The sequence below is a fragment of the Pseudopipra pipra genome, chromosome 7, assembly GCF_036250125.1.
Source record: "Pseudopipra pipra isolate bDixPip1 chromosome 7, bDixPip1.hap1, whole genome shotgun sequence".
NCBI lineage: Eukaryota > Metazoa > Chordata > Aves > Passeriformes > Pipridae > Pseudopipra > Pseudopipra pipra.
This window is the reverse complement of record NC_087555.1, coordinates 7692357-7706637: the sequence shown is the minus strand read 5'-3', so window position 1 is coordinate 7706637 and position 14281 is coordinate 7692357. Positions and strand designations below refer to the sequence as shown.

The 14281-nt window shown below is 49.8% G+C and overlaps 2 protein-coding genes across 5 annotated transcripts; one reads left to right on the top strand and one right to left on the bottom strand.

The window, feature by feature from the left end:
- The first annotated feature begins 557 nt into the window (after positions 1-557).
- LOC135417598 (prolactin-releasing peptide-like) lies at positions 558-2127 on the top strand. Of its 2 annotated transcripts, none has more exons than XM_064662047.1 (3): positions 558-679; positions 1488-1691; positions 1948-2127. In XM_064662047.1, the coding sequence occupies exons 2-3, from the start codon at positions 1577-1579 to the stop codon at positions 2103-2105; spliced, it is 273 nt and encodes a 90-aa protein (XP_064518117.1). In that variant the 5' UTR covers positions 558-679; positions 1488-1576; the 3' UTR covers positions 2106-2127. The 2 variants fall into 2 exon arrangements, with proteins under 2 accessions (XP_064518117.1, XP_064518118.1); XM_064662048.1 differs by having other exon boundaries at positions 559-679; positions 1488-1676.
- A 773-nt stretch (positions 2128-2900) lies between these two features.
- Positions 2901-11936, bottom strand: RAB17 (RAB17, member RAS oncogene family). Of its 3 annotated transcripts, none has more exons than XM_064660421.1 (6): positions 10655-11936; positions 5762-5925; positions 4619-4770; positions 4079-4204; positions 3802-3895; positions 2901-3423 (listed from the first exon to the last, which is right to left on the bottom strand). In XM_064660421.1, the coding sequence occupies exons 2-6, from the start codon at positions 5796-5798 to the stop codon at positions 3311-3313; spliced, it is 522 nt and encodes a 173-aa protein (XP_064516491.1). In that variant the 5' UTR covers positions 5799-5925; positions 10655-11936; the 3' UTR covers positions 2901-3310. The 3 variants fall into 3 exon arrangements, with proteins under 3 accessions (XP_064516491.1, XP_064516489.1, XP_064516490.1); XM_064660419.1 differs by having other exon boundaries at positions 2903-3423; positions 5766-5925; positions 10655-10946; XM_064660420.1 differs by lacking the exon at positions 10655-11936 and adding an exon at positions 6742-7997 and having other exon boundaries at positions 2903-3423; positions 5766-5925.
- Between the last annotated feature and the right edge of the window lie 2345 nt (positions 11937-14281).

Sequence of the window (14281 nt, the reverse complement as noted above, 5' to 3'; positions counted from 1 at the left end):
GCTCAGGACACGAGATGGCTCCTTCAGTGTCACATCCAGCAGAACAAACATAGTCAGAAATCTTTTAAACCCATTTAAAAAGGGGGGGGGGGGGGAAGGGAAGGACGGGAAAGCAGGGAATTTGAAGCCCTCATGCCACGAGGACAAACCCATTTCTGACAACCCGAGTGCCCCAGCAAGTTGCCTTCCCCTCTTCTCTCCATTTAATGTTCTGGTTTCCTTAAAGCAGCTTTTTTGGGGGAGGGAAAGTGATGGAGAAAGGTACCCAGTGTAAATCCTGTGGTGGAGTTGCACTGGTAACTCAGCTTTCAGGGCAGCGTGAACCACAGATCCTCCCCCTCCCCGCAGTGGGCGCTGGGGGGGTGATGGACCAGAAAACTTCCCCTTATCCAAAATAACCCTGGGTCGAGGACAGGGATTAACATATTCCCAAACTATCTTCCTCAGCCAGCGGAAGATAAAATGCTGGTCCCTTCTGAGTCATGAAAATCCCTGTGCTGATTTGATGAGAGGGGACAGCGGGGAGGGGAGATGCCCCGGCTCGGTCCCTGTCAGGACTCGTCTCTGACATCAGCACGAAACCGGCCATAAAAACAGCGACCGGAGGGGACTCCGGCTCAGACAGCAGCCACTTGGCTCAGCGGGACGGCAGCCGGGCACCTCGCCTCGCCACGCCACGGTAAGTGCAGCCCCGGCGGCGGGAGCCACGCTTTTCTCTCCCTCTCATGATGCTTTTGAGCCCTGCTTTGCCTCTCCGTGTGTCTGTCCCTGCGTCTGTCCGACCGGGCTGGGGGGTTCCAAAAATTTGGTGGTCGCAGCAAACCTGAGCCCGCAGGAGCCCAATCTGCCTCCTGCTCAGCACGCTGCAAACTTTTCCTTTGCAAAAGTCCTTGGAATCAAAGCTGCCGCCACACCCGCGCCGTGTCCTGCCTCACCCAGCTCTCCCGCCTTCTGCCCCCCTCGCTCTGGCAGAAATCAAGCCCATTGCTCAGCCGTGCACGCTCCTGCTCATCCCCTCAGTGCCCTGGAGTAGGTTACAGGGTGTTCTCGGGTTTCCATTTCGGCAACCGGGTCCAGGGGTGGGCGCCCAGGGTGCAGAGGTGACCGTGGTCCATTCATGCATCCCCCAGCATCCAGCAGCAAACCTCATTTGAGGCTCTGCAGCCTTCGATTGGTGCAGCCAGCCCTGCACTTTGGTGGTGGCTCCTCTCCCCATCACCCAGGCTGTGGGATCCCGTGCTGCACCGGGGCTCCCAGAGGAGAAACGATGAACTCTGTCAGGCCTGACCCAAGGCACTAGGCTAGGACCAAAACCTGTTTTAATGAACATCAGGTTTGCACAACTTGTGTTTGGAGGGGATACTTTCCCAAAAGGTATCAGCCCCAGCAAAACCCCCGAGTTCTGATCCAGTGCTTTGCATCGCTGCTTGCCCAGGGATACTGTGACAGGGACACACATCGACAGCCAAATCCCTTCCCTCCCGCAGCCGCATCGGAGGCCACCGTCTTTGTGGCGTGAAGTGCCGGGGGCCAGGAGACTTCGGAGCCGAGCCACTGCGGGCGGAAAGTGCTGGGGATGAAGCTGGGGGCCACCTGCCTCCTGTGCCTGCTGCTCGCCTGCCTGACCCTGCCTGTCACCTACGGCGGCATCCTCCAGCGCTCCATGGAAATCAGGAGTAAGGAGAACATGAGTAAGGGAGTCCCCCCAGTCAACACCCTGCTTCCAGCCCCCTCTGCATCCCCAGACTCAGCCGCATTTTTGGGGGCGAGGAGGGGGTGTAACGATGCAGAAGCAAAGGTTTGCTTTGAAACAGCCTTTGCAAGAGCTTTTATCCCTCTCTTCCCCCTTTCCTGCTCCCCTTGCGTTCTTATCCCCCCACCCATGAGTGAAACACCCTGTCCTCTCCCTCATCACCCCCTGATGGTTCCTCGGCTTTTCCCTTGCAGACCCGGACATCGACCCCTCCTGGTACACGGGACGCGGGATCAGGCCAGTGGGGCGGTTTGGGAGGCGGCAAGCCCTGGGCGAGGGCACCCACCCCATGGGGGGCCGGCAGCGAGCCTGTGCAGCCCCCCACCCTCCCCGGGAGGAGCGGAACCCTTGAACTGAAGCTGACAATAAAACCCCTTGTCTCATCCCTGTGTCCCAGCCTCTCTGTTCCAAAACACAGCATGAGGGGGACGTGGGGGGTGCAGGGTGGAGAGTGTGACCCCAAAATTTGCTGGTCTTGTCACGGCCCAGCACAGAGGGTCTAGTGTGGTTCGGGGAGGGAAGGGTTAATTTTGGGAAGGGGAGGGAGCAGATGGGGTACAGGAGTGGCAATTAGCACCTAATGTCTCCCAGCTGCCCTAACAAAGGGGATTTAGGCAAGAGGAGGGAGCAAATCAGCCTTTTTTCGGAGGACTGGCTCTTGTCCTGCTCCGGGATGGCTCAGCCCTGGGGAAGCACCACAGGTGAGTGTCCTGGCTGGTGTGGGGTGCTGGGGTGGTTGGTCCTCAGGGGTAAGATAACCTCCCCTGCATGGGGAAGGTCTTCAAGGGTGTTTGCTGCCTGGCATTGCTCTCAGGCCATGCCCCAAAAACTCAGAGGTTACTGCCCTGCAGACAAGGTGAGCGCTGCTGCCTTTGGAGAGAGCATAGGTGGTTTTTAATCCTTTTCCAGCCAAGGTGCATTCCCACATCTAACTCATAATATGCAAAGGGAAGGCCCTGGAAGGCATGGGGTACTGAGACACCACTTGTTTGGTTTTGCCCCATTCTGGCTCTTATGTTGGCAATAAATCTGTGATTTCTCCCAAGGATGGGCTGTGACCCACTAAGGGTTAGATGGGGTGAGGGAGCACTGGCTCTGGTCCCTGCCACCTCTAAGCTTCCCCACCTGCAGGCTGACATCCAGGACAGGGAAAAGTAACGCACCTTCAGGGCACTATTCTCTTTATTTGCAGCCTGAGTGTGAAGTCCCCAGAATGCACCTGCTTTGCTCTGGAAAGCTAAACCCTCCCTTTTCAGATGGAAAGGGAGATGGAGGAGGTGATGTGCAGCTGGGGTGAGGGGATGTCACCAGTCAGGGTTGGTGGTAGTGTTGCTAGCAGGTTGTGCTCTTCTCTGGAAGTGGAAGCTTGGTGGAAGAAAACCCTGTGCTTTAGCTCTCGGATGAAGACAGTGCTAGAGGGTTGAAGAGGCCCTGTGGGCTCTGAACTCGCTTTGAGGGGGAGGGTGGTCAGGCTGAGCTGCTTCTGCACTTCTGAGTCCCCACTGCTCCTCGTGGAGACTTCATCCAGTCATGGCTGAGGTCCAGAGTTGCATGTCCTCACAGCCAGCAGCACCTCCTCTGTGGTGTGCTCTCCTTCAGGTCAATTGTTGATCTCTCGTGTGGGGATGGGGCAGATGCCTTCTCTTTTTCCCGTTGCAGGAGCTCTTGGACTAAGAGGAAACATAAGGCAAGAAAGGGCTCTTTTCCCCTGCTGGTAGGTGTGGAGTGCGATGGCCACACCATCCCACCCCAGGGGACCATCCCACAGTTCCCCAAACAGCTAAGCTGGGGACACCATTACACCCAGATTGGATACTAAAGCAAAATAAAATTGTGGCTTTGGGAGAAGGCCTGAAAGCCATCTCTGATACTGGAGTATCCTGGGATGGATCTGTCCATCCTTCTGCCTTAAGGGGTGGCACAGGCTGGATTGGCTGGGAAGAAGATCTCAGTGGCAAGCAGGAGCAGTGAAGGGGATCAGCTTTGCAGGGGCTTGGGGCCGTGGTTCACCTGCTTCTGCTCTCACCTAGACCCATCACATGACTCACCTATGGCCATGAAGATATCATTTACTTGATGGTTGGATTTTGCAGATGTCTCCATGAACAGGAGGCCTTTTATCCGTGCAAACTCTGCCCCCTCCTAAGTGGAGACAAGCAGAGTTATTACCCCAGCCTCTTCTGTGGCTGCTTTTTTGGCTATGGTGGGTCAGTAATTGTACAGAGATTTTGGAGGTGTCTGAAAACCTTTTAAACTCTTGGCTTTCCTCGGACATATCCCAGTGCTTGCTGGTGAGGGGGTGATGAGGGAACCACAGGCACTCACCTCAGTGGTGACCTCTCGCTCAGCAGCAAGGTCTGTTTTGTTGCCCACCAAAGCAATGACAATTTCATCAGGAAGGAATTTCTTCTCCAGCTCCTCCACCCACAGCTTTGCTTTCTTGAGTGTTTCCTGGAGAAATGGAGACAAAACCGCTCAGTGATCTGGTTTTGATTTAATCCCTTTGTCTCAGACAAAGCTGAATGGGTGGCACCAAACCAAAGGTGGAAGAGGTGTGGTGGGGAAGTAGTGATTGCCCTCTCTCAGAAAAACAGGTCACCAGCTCTCAAACACCTTCAGGCATAAATCCACCTTGGATGGGATGCACCCCTTCTGCGTGGCAGCAGAAATCATCCCAGGGTAGTGGCATGATCCTGCATGGGCAGGGGCAGCCCCTGACAAGTCCCAGGTGGAATGTTCACCTTCTCAGGTGGTGCTCATGTACTGCTTTCTGGTCTGCAAAGGACAAACACCATCATCTGGACATCTCTGCCCCACCAGTGTGCTGCAGCATGGCATGGATGGAACAAGCATCCCCTGCCTTACCTTCTTAGCAATGTCATAAACAAGGAGAGCAGCGTGGGCATTCCGGTAGTAGAGGTGGCAGACACTTTGGTACTTCTCCTGGCCTGCCGTGTCCCAGATCTCAAACTTGACGGTGGCCGCCTCCAGGTTGTGTGTGCGTGTGAAGAAGGAGCCTGCAAGCAAGATGCAGGGTACATGTTCACTTGCAGTAACAGGAGATACCTTAAGTCTGCTGCTGTGAGGTCAAACCCATCCCGAGGGTTGGTAACAATGTTCTAACGCGCAAAGTTGGGGTGGGTTTCTCGTGATCACTGGCACCGTTGATGGGATGATGTGCTGCAAGGCCAGGGGCCCTTCCTGACAGCAAACGTGGGTGGACACCAGGTTTGATGCCAGATAGTTCTGAGCTTTGCAGAACAGACCCCAGACAGAGAGGCACCACCACCTTGCTGGTGGGTCAGACCTGTGAGAGCTCTGAATAGGAATATCCACTGAAAGGGCTCGCACTGGAGGGTGAGCCTCCATCCCTGTTCCCAGGGAGCAGATGGCTGCCTGTAGACCAGCCACAGCCACGGCAGAGGGATGGGGAGAAGTTCCACGGCACTTTGCTCTCCTCTACCAGCTTTGCAGATACAGGTGGGACTGCAGCCTCTGTGCCTGCTGTGCCTTTTTAGGCAAAAGCCAGGTACATCATGTAAAAGGAACATCTATAATGTCTAGATGCTGTAGGACCTAGGCAGGGGAGATTGAAATTAGATTATCTTTAAGGTGCCCTCCAATGCAAACTATTCTGTGAGACCCTCCTGGGGTGTCTTAAATAGCTGGGTGGGCAGCACAGGACCAAGCGTGCAAAGAGCAAATGGGCTGTACAGTTTGAATTCCAGGTTTCACTCAGTTTGCTGCTCATCTGCCTCTAAAAAGCAGCACCAAGCCATACTTGTGTGATACGGATGTGGCTCTGCTTACAGCCTGGTGCTGAGCAAATGGTCTGCAGAGATGTGAAGGGGAAGGTCTGGCTCTTGGGCAAATCTGTATCATGCTCAGAAGTGGGTCTGTGCTACCGTGAGATGTACCAACCAGTTCTTCTCCATCCCACCCTGCTTCAAGGAAGTGCATCAGGCCTGGTGTCTTGTCCAGAGCCATCAAGCAATTGAAGCCACTCACTCACAGCCCACGGTTGGCAGGAACTCCCTGAAGTCATTTTTCACGTATCTGTAGGCCAGGCTTGACTTCCCCACCGACATGCTGCCCAGCAGAACCACCTTGTACGTGTAGGTGGGATGACTCCCCTCCAGGGAGGCGCCTGGCATTGTTTCCTGTGCCATGGCCTGCAATGAAACCAACTCTGTTCAGTGTACATCTGCAACTGATCCCAGCCTCCTGCATCAGGTCCTGACTGGTGCCAGGGGGACAGGTGGGGTTTAACCTCAAAATAGGCTGGAATAAAATCATTAATATCCTGAATCAAATCTAATATATCAAAGCATCTGCCACTGTCAGTTATGACCAGAAGGTGGAGATCTTTAGGAAGGAACAATAGATGCAAGAAGCCTTCTTGGATGTAGACAAGGAGACTAAATTTGGTGTGTCTCCTCTAAGAGGACATGCTGGGGGAAGTTAATGGCAGAGGGACATCACTCATGGCTGTGCCTTGCTCTCGAGCACACCTTTCTCACCACAGTGCTGCTGAAGAGTTTAGGCTGATGTTCTACATTTATTGTGGGTGCTGGTTATAAGTTATACCAGGAAAGCCCAGCTCAGGCATGGAGGTGATGCTGCTGCCAGCTTGCTAAGGACACTGCCCAGGGAATGACTCGGCACCTCAGGATCTGATGGGCTTTGTGGTAGCCCTGCTTTGAGTCAGCAAGTTGCTTGAAAAAGCAGGAGCAAGAGGACATGGCTCAAGCACCCCTGAGGACAGCAGCACACAAAGTAGATGGCACATGCTCTTGCACCATGGTAAAGAACCCCCAGACAGGCCAAGCCCATGAAGTCTCACACCTCATGACTGTGTCAGCACAGAGCGCGACTCTGCCCGGATGAAGCTACACTGTGCCCAGGGATGGCAGGGGAACACAGACCAGAATAACAGTGGTTATCTCAAACCTGACTCCAAGAAAGCTGCTGCAGAGTTTTGGCCATACCCTGGGAAGAGGATGGTCGGTGGGAGCCCTCCTGGGTGGCACGTGTCTCCTCCTCCCAGCCTTGAGGTCAAGGAAGCGACAGTGCCCTGCTCTTGGTGGGAACTGCCCGCACAGGGCAGCAAATAACACTGTCTTGGTTTGCCTTGGTTCCTCCTTACAGAGCTCCTCCTCCAAAAATACTCATGTGAACAGTTATAAATGAGAGAAGGAAGTTCATGCAGAGCCTGAAGATGAAGGCTCGTGGGGTGTTGAACGGAACAGGATGCCAGGATGAGCACTGCTGGAATGGGGTGCTTCCTTACATGTGGAAGAAAGCCCTGGTCAGCCAGAGAGCAAGACCAGGACCTGCAAGACTTATAATGAAGATTTAGGGATATTTCTACCTGGGGCTCAGGAGTCTGGTATGTGAAACATTGCTGTTGAGCAAGAAGTACCTTTGTGAAGACACCTAACAGCAGCACTAGCAATGTAGTTCCTGGCCTGGGAAGGTCTCTGCAACACCCCTCTCTGACAAAAGCCTCTTGTTCTTGCAAGCTGCTCATCCCACGTGTCTCCTTTATTTTGCCTGTCCTTCCCCTGCAATCTGGCAAGCTCCAGACCTTTAATTCTTCAATAAAGCTGTCCTTAAGAGCATTCCTCGATTGGCTGAACTCGGGTCTGAATCTTTAGATCCAAATAGCTTTCCTGCTCAGTTAAATGGGCTTTAATTCCCTTAAAGAACACAGGTAACACCACCTTCCCCAGCTCATACAGCCCCTGTGATGAAGAACAGGATTGTAGTTTGTGCAGAACAGCCAGTCAGGAGTGGGTAAAATTATTTAAAAAGGAAAAAGATAAACTCTGCAGCACAGCATAAATGTGCTCCTTGTGGTATTGATCACATACACTTGCCTCTTTATAGGCTGGAAATAAGACTGCCATCCATTCTGGGCAGTTACTGTTGGTGATAAGCCATAAAACTCTCTAAGGAAGCAAGAAGCTGCTTGAAAACCACCCAAGATTATCTATACTAAACTCAGTTTCTCATCATTTCCCTCTGCTGCTCTCTGTTCAACGTCATAAGGTTGAGTTGATGCTGGAACAAAACTCACCTGAGATTTACTGCAATGAGTTTTGCCAAAGTTCATTTTAAACAATTTCTTTCCCAGAGGGTGTCTCCCTTTCCACCCAAGGAGAATGGCAAGGAAGAAAAACACGTGGCTTTATTCTTTCTAATTAAATGAAGAACAGGGGAAAATGGTGGTGGTTTTGTCCTTTTTGTTTGTTTTTTTCTTGGTTTTGGTTTTTTTCTTGGTTTTGTTTTTTTTTGGTTTTTGTTTTGTTTTTGTTTTTGTTTTGTTTTTGTTTTGTTTTTGTTTTGTTTTTGTTTTGTTTTTGTTTTGTTTTTGTTTTGTTTTTGTTTTGTTTTTGTTTTGTTTTTGTTTTGTTTTTGTTTTGTTTTTGTTTTGTTTTTGTTTTGGTTGGTTTGTTTGTTTGTTTTTGTTTTGGTTGGTTTGTTTGTTTGTTTTTGTTTTTGTTGTTGGAAAAAGAGTGTACAGAGTAAAAACCTGCACTTTCTGGCTAAAGGACTACAGGAAGAGCATCCAGATATCTCATGTGGTTCATAGTCACCCTTCTGTAGCTGCTCTATGCTTCGAGGAAGAGACCGTCAGTAAGACTTGGCTTAGGGTTACAGTCAGCTCCACAAATTCCAGGATGCTGTTCTGGCAGGGTCAACAATCCCTGCTCCAGGTGTGGATGTCACAGCAAACATCATCCCTGTCCTTCCAGCCAGTGTCTGTGCTGCTGAGGAAACACAGGCTTGCTGTTCATGTGGAAACCTTGCTGACTTCCCTGAGCAGATCCAGGAGAAATACTGACAAAAACTTTCCTGTGCATTTCTGTGAGTTAAACCCCAGCAGAGTGCATGTGCATGCTAGAAAGTTTCTGTCAGCATAACTAGAATAAGTTCGGTTGATCTTATTACAAACTCAAAACTCTGAAGGAGTCACCAATGCTTTGGTGTAAAACGGCTTTAGCAAATTTTTCCACACAGGCTTTCAAAGGCTGAGGTGTGACCTGAACTGGGACTGCTTAGATGCTGGATTTTGTGGCTTTTTATTTTGATCCTGGTAAAGAATAACTCAGCAATTTGGGGAGCAGCTTGGGGAAAGCTGAGGTGTTGCAAGTCCCGTCCTTGTGCCTAGAGGCCATGCTGAGGGGCAGAGAAAGCTGAACCTGCTTGGATTCAGTATAGTCAGAGTTAAACCAATTTATCTTCAATCGACTGTAAAAATCCTGCTGGTGGATTTAGCCTCCAGATACAGCTTAATATTTTGTGACAGCTGTGTCTAGAAGCAGATATTCGGGGCAAGATTGCTTGATCTCACACTTACCTTGAAGGTAAGTAGCCAAATGGCCACGACACAGATCATTTCTCACTTCCTGACAGAGGATTAAACATTGCTGCACCCAGGAAATTGTGTTCTCAGCCAGACACCCCCATTCCCCTGTCTCATTGTCTCCTCTCTCCTTCCCTTGGGCCAGCTCTGACCAGCATTAATCAGCTGTGTCCCTATGGAGCCCACTGTAAATCGAGTTAAAGGTGATCTCTTTGCCAGCTACAGCAGTAGCAGCGCCAGATCAGCAATATTGCACTTGAACCACCCATTTCCAAGAAGGGATCTGATGAGTATGTTTATGAGGCTGACCTAGTTGTTTAGCATTAGCAGGAAAGTGGATTTTATCTAAGGAGTATCCTTTCAAACTCGTCGTTTATCAGCATAAAGACTAGTAATAAAGAGAGAAACATGAGGTGACAGTGTGTGCTAGAATGTGACAGCAAGGGCTTGGCTGTCGCCACTTTGTAAATTAGTATCTCTGCAGCATTTTTAACCTGGGGTGGAGGGTCCTGGTATATTAACTGTGAGGGGATAAGCCTTTTATTTCCAAAGGAAAGCAGTAAAAAAAAAAAAGGAAAAGTAATGCATACCTTTTGAAGATGAAGTTATCGAGAAGTCTCATTTAAGACTGTTTAACTTCCTGGGAAATTAATGTTGTTTAAGTGTAATGATGTCTAATTGATGTCTAAGCTTTTCTAAATCACAAGCTCTAAGAAAGTCCTAAAACCATTAAAGACATTTGCTGAGTTTCTGCAGGGGTGCAGCAGTGAACCAGAACCACAGTTAATGAGCTCCCTGGAAAAAATACAGGACTTCAATGCTTAACTGTGTAAGTCTGCAGTATCTAACCCTGCAATTTTTGGTCGTGATACTTTAGGTTCTTTCACACTTAGATACTTAATTTTTTCCCCCACACGAGATAGTTGTCATGCACCTACGTCCCCAGTTAACTTCCAGTATTCAACTTAAAGCACTCCTCTGCTTTTGGGAGCCTTCTCCTAGCTGCTAAAGCTCTGGCAGTGCTGATGTGGGAGCATGGTCACTTGGAAAGTTCACTTAAGCCAAGGTTACCAGGGGATACAAAAATCTCAACTGCAAAGACTTAAGGTGTAAACACTGTTAGATTTATGTAGTGCTGATTTCTCAGGGCAATCAGCTCTCCCCAGAGCTAAGGGGAAGAGAATAAGGATCATTAACTGTGCCGGGAAATATGGCAGCAATAAATGGAGACTGCCTGGGCTGTGGGACACACCGAGCACTCTGCTAAGACCTTTGCAGTAGCTCTTTGGCTTTCTGAGAGGATGGGGGTAGGGCAGAGGGCTTCCTAAGTCTTCCTAAAACCTCTTCTCTTGGGCAGAGACTCACTGAGGACTGTGCCACCCTTCGTGCTGGCTGCACCTTCGTGCCTTGGGTGCTGCTTCCTAGTGGGAGGATGAGAGTCCCGGCGCTTGTCTGGGAAAGGCACCTTGGAGACGGTGGGTTGGGTCTGGGGCCTGCCTCACAGAGAATCCCCCAGCAGAGGATGCCTTTACCTTCCCGAAGCCTTGCTCTCCTCCCAGGGTTCCAGTCTGTGGTGTCAGGTGCGGTGGGATGATGGCCCCATCCGTCTGTTCGAGCCTCTTGGTGCCAGGGGCAGGTGAAAGCGAAACCACCCGGGAGTGGTGTCAAAGGTGAGAGGCGACCAGAGATCAGTGAACCTTAGACCTGACGCCAGGTCTAAGGTCTGGGAGCCAGGCAAGACAAGAATATTAGGCTGCCGTCACAGGGAGTGGAGCCGGTGGCCATGCCCCCTGCACTCCCTCCCTCCCCACCTCCTTCCCTCCCCACTTTCCACGCTGGGGTCTGGCAGTGGGTGGGTGGATGGACAGACACATGGATGAATGGGTGAGTGTGTTTTTCCCCATGCCATAGGGTCCAAGGCCAGCCTAGTTATCAGGGGAATGGGGAGGAAAAGCACCTTGGACTCCACCACAGCTGGAGACGTGGCGTACCAGGGATCTGTCCTTCCCCGGGTTTTTATAATACAGCAATTTCTGCTGACACACATTAGACCTGGCTTTGGTCTTGTGCCAGGTACGGGCTCAGGTAACTTAGGTTTGGGATTGCAAAGTAGAATTGTTTTCAGGAGCGTGGCTGATTTACTGTGTGAGAAGACACACCCGCTTGTCTTGCAGAGTGCTTGGGCTGTTGAGCTTGGGAGGTGCAAAGTGAGCAAAAACTGAGCATTTTACTGCCTGTCAATTAAGATAATAGCTACTTACCCCAGGCAGCTGGGGCTTAGTGTTTTGAGAAAGGCTACTCTTGTTAAATCTTCAGTATCTTGAGAGAGAAATCACAGCATGTTAATGCATTGGAGTGAAAATGGCAAGATATGATAATCAAATATCTAAATTAAGATAGTTCTGTATTTCTGTCACTCATCATCACAGGCAGTATCTTTCCTTCAAGTAAGATGTCTGAGAGTAAAACAGACTTCACAAAATCTAGTCCTAATAGTTATAGGGAGCAGGGTGAAAAGCAGAAGTCCTACAAGAAAGCTTAAAAATAATATCAGCCTGGTTTTGAAATGAGAAGCATGTCTTGTGACTTCCAAGGCCTGAGCACTGTGGCTCAATTGCTTCTCATTTCTATGGTAAAAAGCCATGTACAGATGCCCGAGAGTTGCACAGATTTCATACAGGAGCTCATGTGGAATCACCATGAGAGGTTTTGGTCTGCAAGCAAAATTGGAGCATTTCCCTTCATTTGGGAATGTGTGCACGTATTTACACTGTCACAGCAAAACTTGAGATGGATATACTGAAGCCTGGGAGCAGATTTTACCCTCTTGCCAGAGGGAAGGAAAGTGTTTACCTTCCCAGGTCCTTCCCATCAGCTCTGCTGAGGCTAGAACAGAATCTGGGGATCCTTTGAGGATGATTCCTAAAAACCCTATGAAAACCCAAACTGTCTGAGGCTTATATAATTTTTTCAGCCCCAAAGCAGTTTAATGCCCCCCCTTCCCTTTCCCATAACTTGTTTCCCACATGAGCTAACTTGAAGCCTTATTTTTTTTCCAGGGCTTTGCATCAGTCAGTTCTTTGGTGCAAGTCTTTGACCCTGTGCACAGTTTCCCTGGCACAGCACATGGGTAGGAAGGTGTTTCAGGACTTTGGAAGGGCTGGGGGCATGGACCCCTTAGGCTGGGATTGCTGCAGGAAGAATCTTTGCCCACAGCAATGAGTGATGCTGAAAGGCAGTCTGTTCCCTTTTACCACTGGTTTGGACCTACAAGCTATGGTAGCATCATGCACCTAAATTAAGCATCTAATTTTTAGTAAAAAAAAAAAAAGGCTGGAAGGCTTTGAAGCCTTATGAAAGGACTGCTTTGTTGGTGCTAAGAGAAACTTGATTACCAGTTTGTGCTGCTGCAATAAGCACTCATCTCGTGCTCTGTTATTTTCATACCAGTCTCCTCTGCCTGAGCACATGACACATCTCAGATGCCTTTCACAGAATATTCTGAGTTGGAAGGGACCCACAAGGATCATCAAGTCCAACTCTTAAGTGAATAGCCCACGCAGGGATCAAAACCATGACCTTGGTGTTATTGGCAGCACGATGTAACCAACTGAGCTGATCTCAGGATCTTTGTGAAGGGCTTTTACAAAAGAAGATGGTGGGAACAAAGTGCTATGGCCTGGCTGGTGTAAATGCCTTGGAGTCCTCCTGAGTCCAGGTAAGTGTGTCCCTTGTGTGGGCTGTGTTATCTTCACCTGGAAAGCTCTTCTCCAGCTCCTGGTGTGTCAGACCCCACTAGAGGGCACAGCTCATCTACCATTTAAGACAAGGAGGATGCTGCTCCCCAGTCTCATTTCAAAACTGGGCAGCCAAACAGACACCAGTGAGTGAGGGTGAGAGGAGATAAGACTGAGGTCTCCTGCCAGAAGTGCATCTGGACAGACCGCTTCTCTTTGGATGGGCCCTGTTCTCCAAACAACCAGGAGCTGAACCTTTGTGATAAACACTGTTGTGGTGTCAGAAAGCCAGAAGTTTTTTTGTGTAACATCTCTGCCTGCTTGCCTGCTTCTTCAGCATGTGAATATCTTGCTGTCCTGAATGCTCAGAGTCAGACCTCCTTCAGTGTGGTGTACTTTGCAAATAGAGACTGTGTCTGCATCAAAACTGGATGGGTAGAGCACCTGCAGAGTCCTGCACAAAGCCAGGTGTGCACCTTGTTCAGCTGTGCTTGTGCAGCGAAGGGTTCCTCACCTGAAATAAATTTTACTGGTAAAAACTGGACACTGGTTGTTTTTCCGAAGTCTAGGGATTGCATTTCATGTTATGCTTGCCTGATGTAATTATGTCACGAGAATTTACAGGACAGGTCTGGCTGCAGGAGTGGTATGCACCAGCCCAGCAATGCACCATTTGAGCACCTGTAACCTCTTTGCAGGCATTCCTCCACTGCTCCACCTCAGCCTTTTTCTTTGATTTTTAACTGTGAAGGGAAGATTGGCATGTCAGTGGTGCACAGGAATGTCAGAGCAGGTCAAAATAAAACTCCTAGATTAAGCATGCAAGAATAATTCCAATAATTTTGTATTTCTGGCTCTGCCTGCTGTATAACTTGGGGCAGGATGCCTCTCCTTCTCCCTTTCTCTGAGTAAAAGGATGCACAAGGACACAGATCTTTATGGAGCAGTTTGGGAGTTCCTAGAGGGTTCTTTTCCAGCGCTTGTGTAGCAGTTGGTTCTTCCTGACTGTGCCTGCTGTGAGGAAGCATCCACATGAGCACTGTAAATCATCCCTCACTTAAGGAAGAGCAGTTGGGTGGAAAAGGCAACAGGGTCTGGTAATGAGGGCACTACCCCAAGATGAAAACAGAGACTGAAACCAAACCTCAGCTTTGCCACTTGTCTACCTGTGGGAAGATTTATTTTTTACTTCTCTGACTTGTTTCTCCCACTCTCCTTGGCTCATCTTCACAGTTCACATGTGCTCCCTGGTGTGCCCTGTGCAGGCAGCCCAGCACGGGAGGTCTGGTCTCCATCAAGGCTCCCACACTGCTGGAGCAGTGCTTAGACCTTGTATTGCTCAGAAATTAGCCTCAGCTTTAGCATTTTTTGGTCCCCTGAGATCTCTGAATACCATGAAATTGTTCCTGATGGATCAGTTTT

Bases quoted from the DNA above. Each gene is read 5' to 3' on its own strand.
- LOC135417598 (XM_064662047.1), top strand. From the start codon at position 1,577: ATGAAGCTGGGGGCCACCTGCCTCCTGTGCCTGCTGCTCGCCTGCCTG. The intron at 1,692-1,947 runs GTAAGGGAGTCC...TTTCCCTTGCAG, and splicing joins CAGGAGTAAGGAGAACATGA to ACCCGGACATCGACCCCTCC.
- RAB17 (XM_064660419.1), bottom strand. From the start codon at position 5,922: ATGGCACAGGAAACAATGCCAGGCGCCTCCCTGGAGGGGAGTCATCCC. The intron at 4,771-5,765 runs GTGAGTGAGTGG...TCTTGCTTGCAG, and splicing joins GTTCCTGCCAACCGTGGGCT to GCTCCTTCTTCACACGCACA. The intron at 3,896-4,078 runs GTGAGTGCCTGT...GTCTCCACTTAG, and splicing joins AGCGAGAGGTCACCACTGAG to GAGGGGGCAGAGTTTGCACG.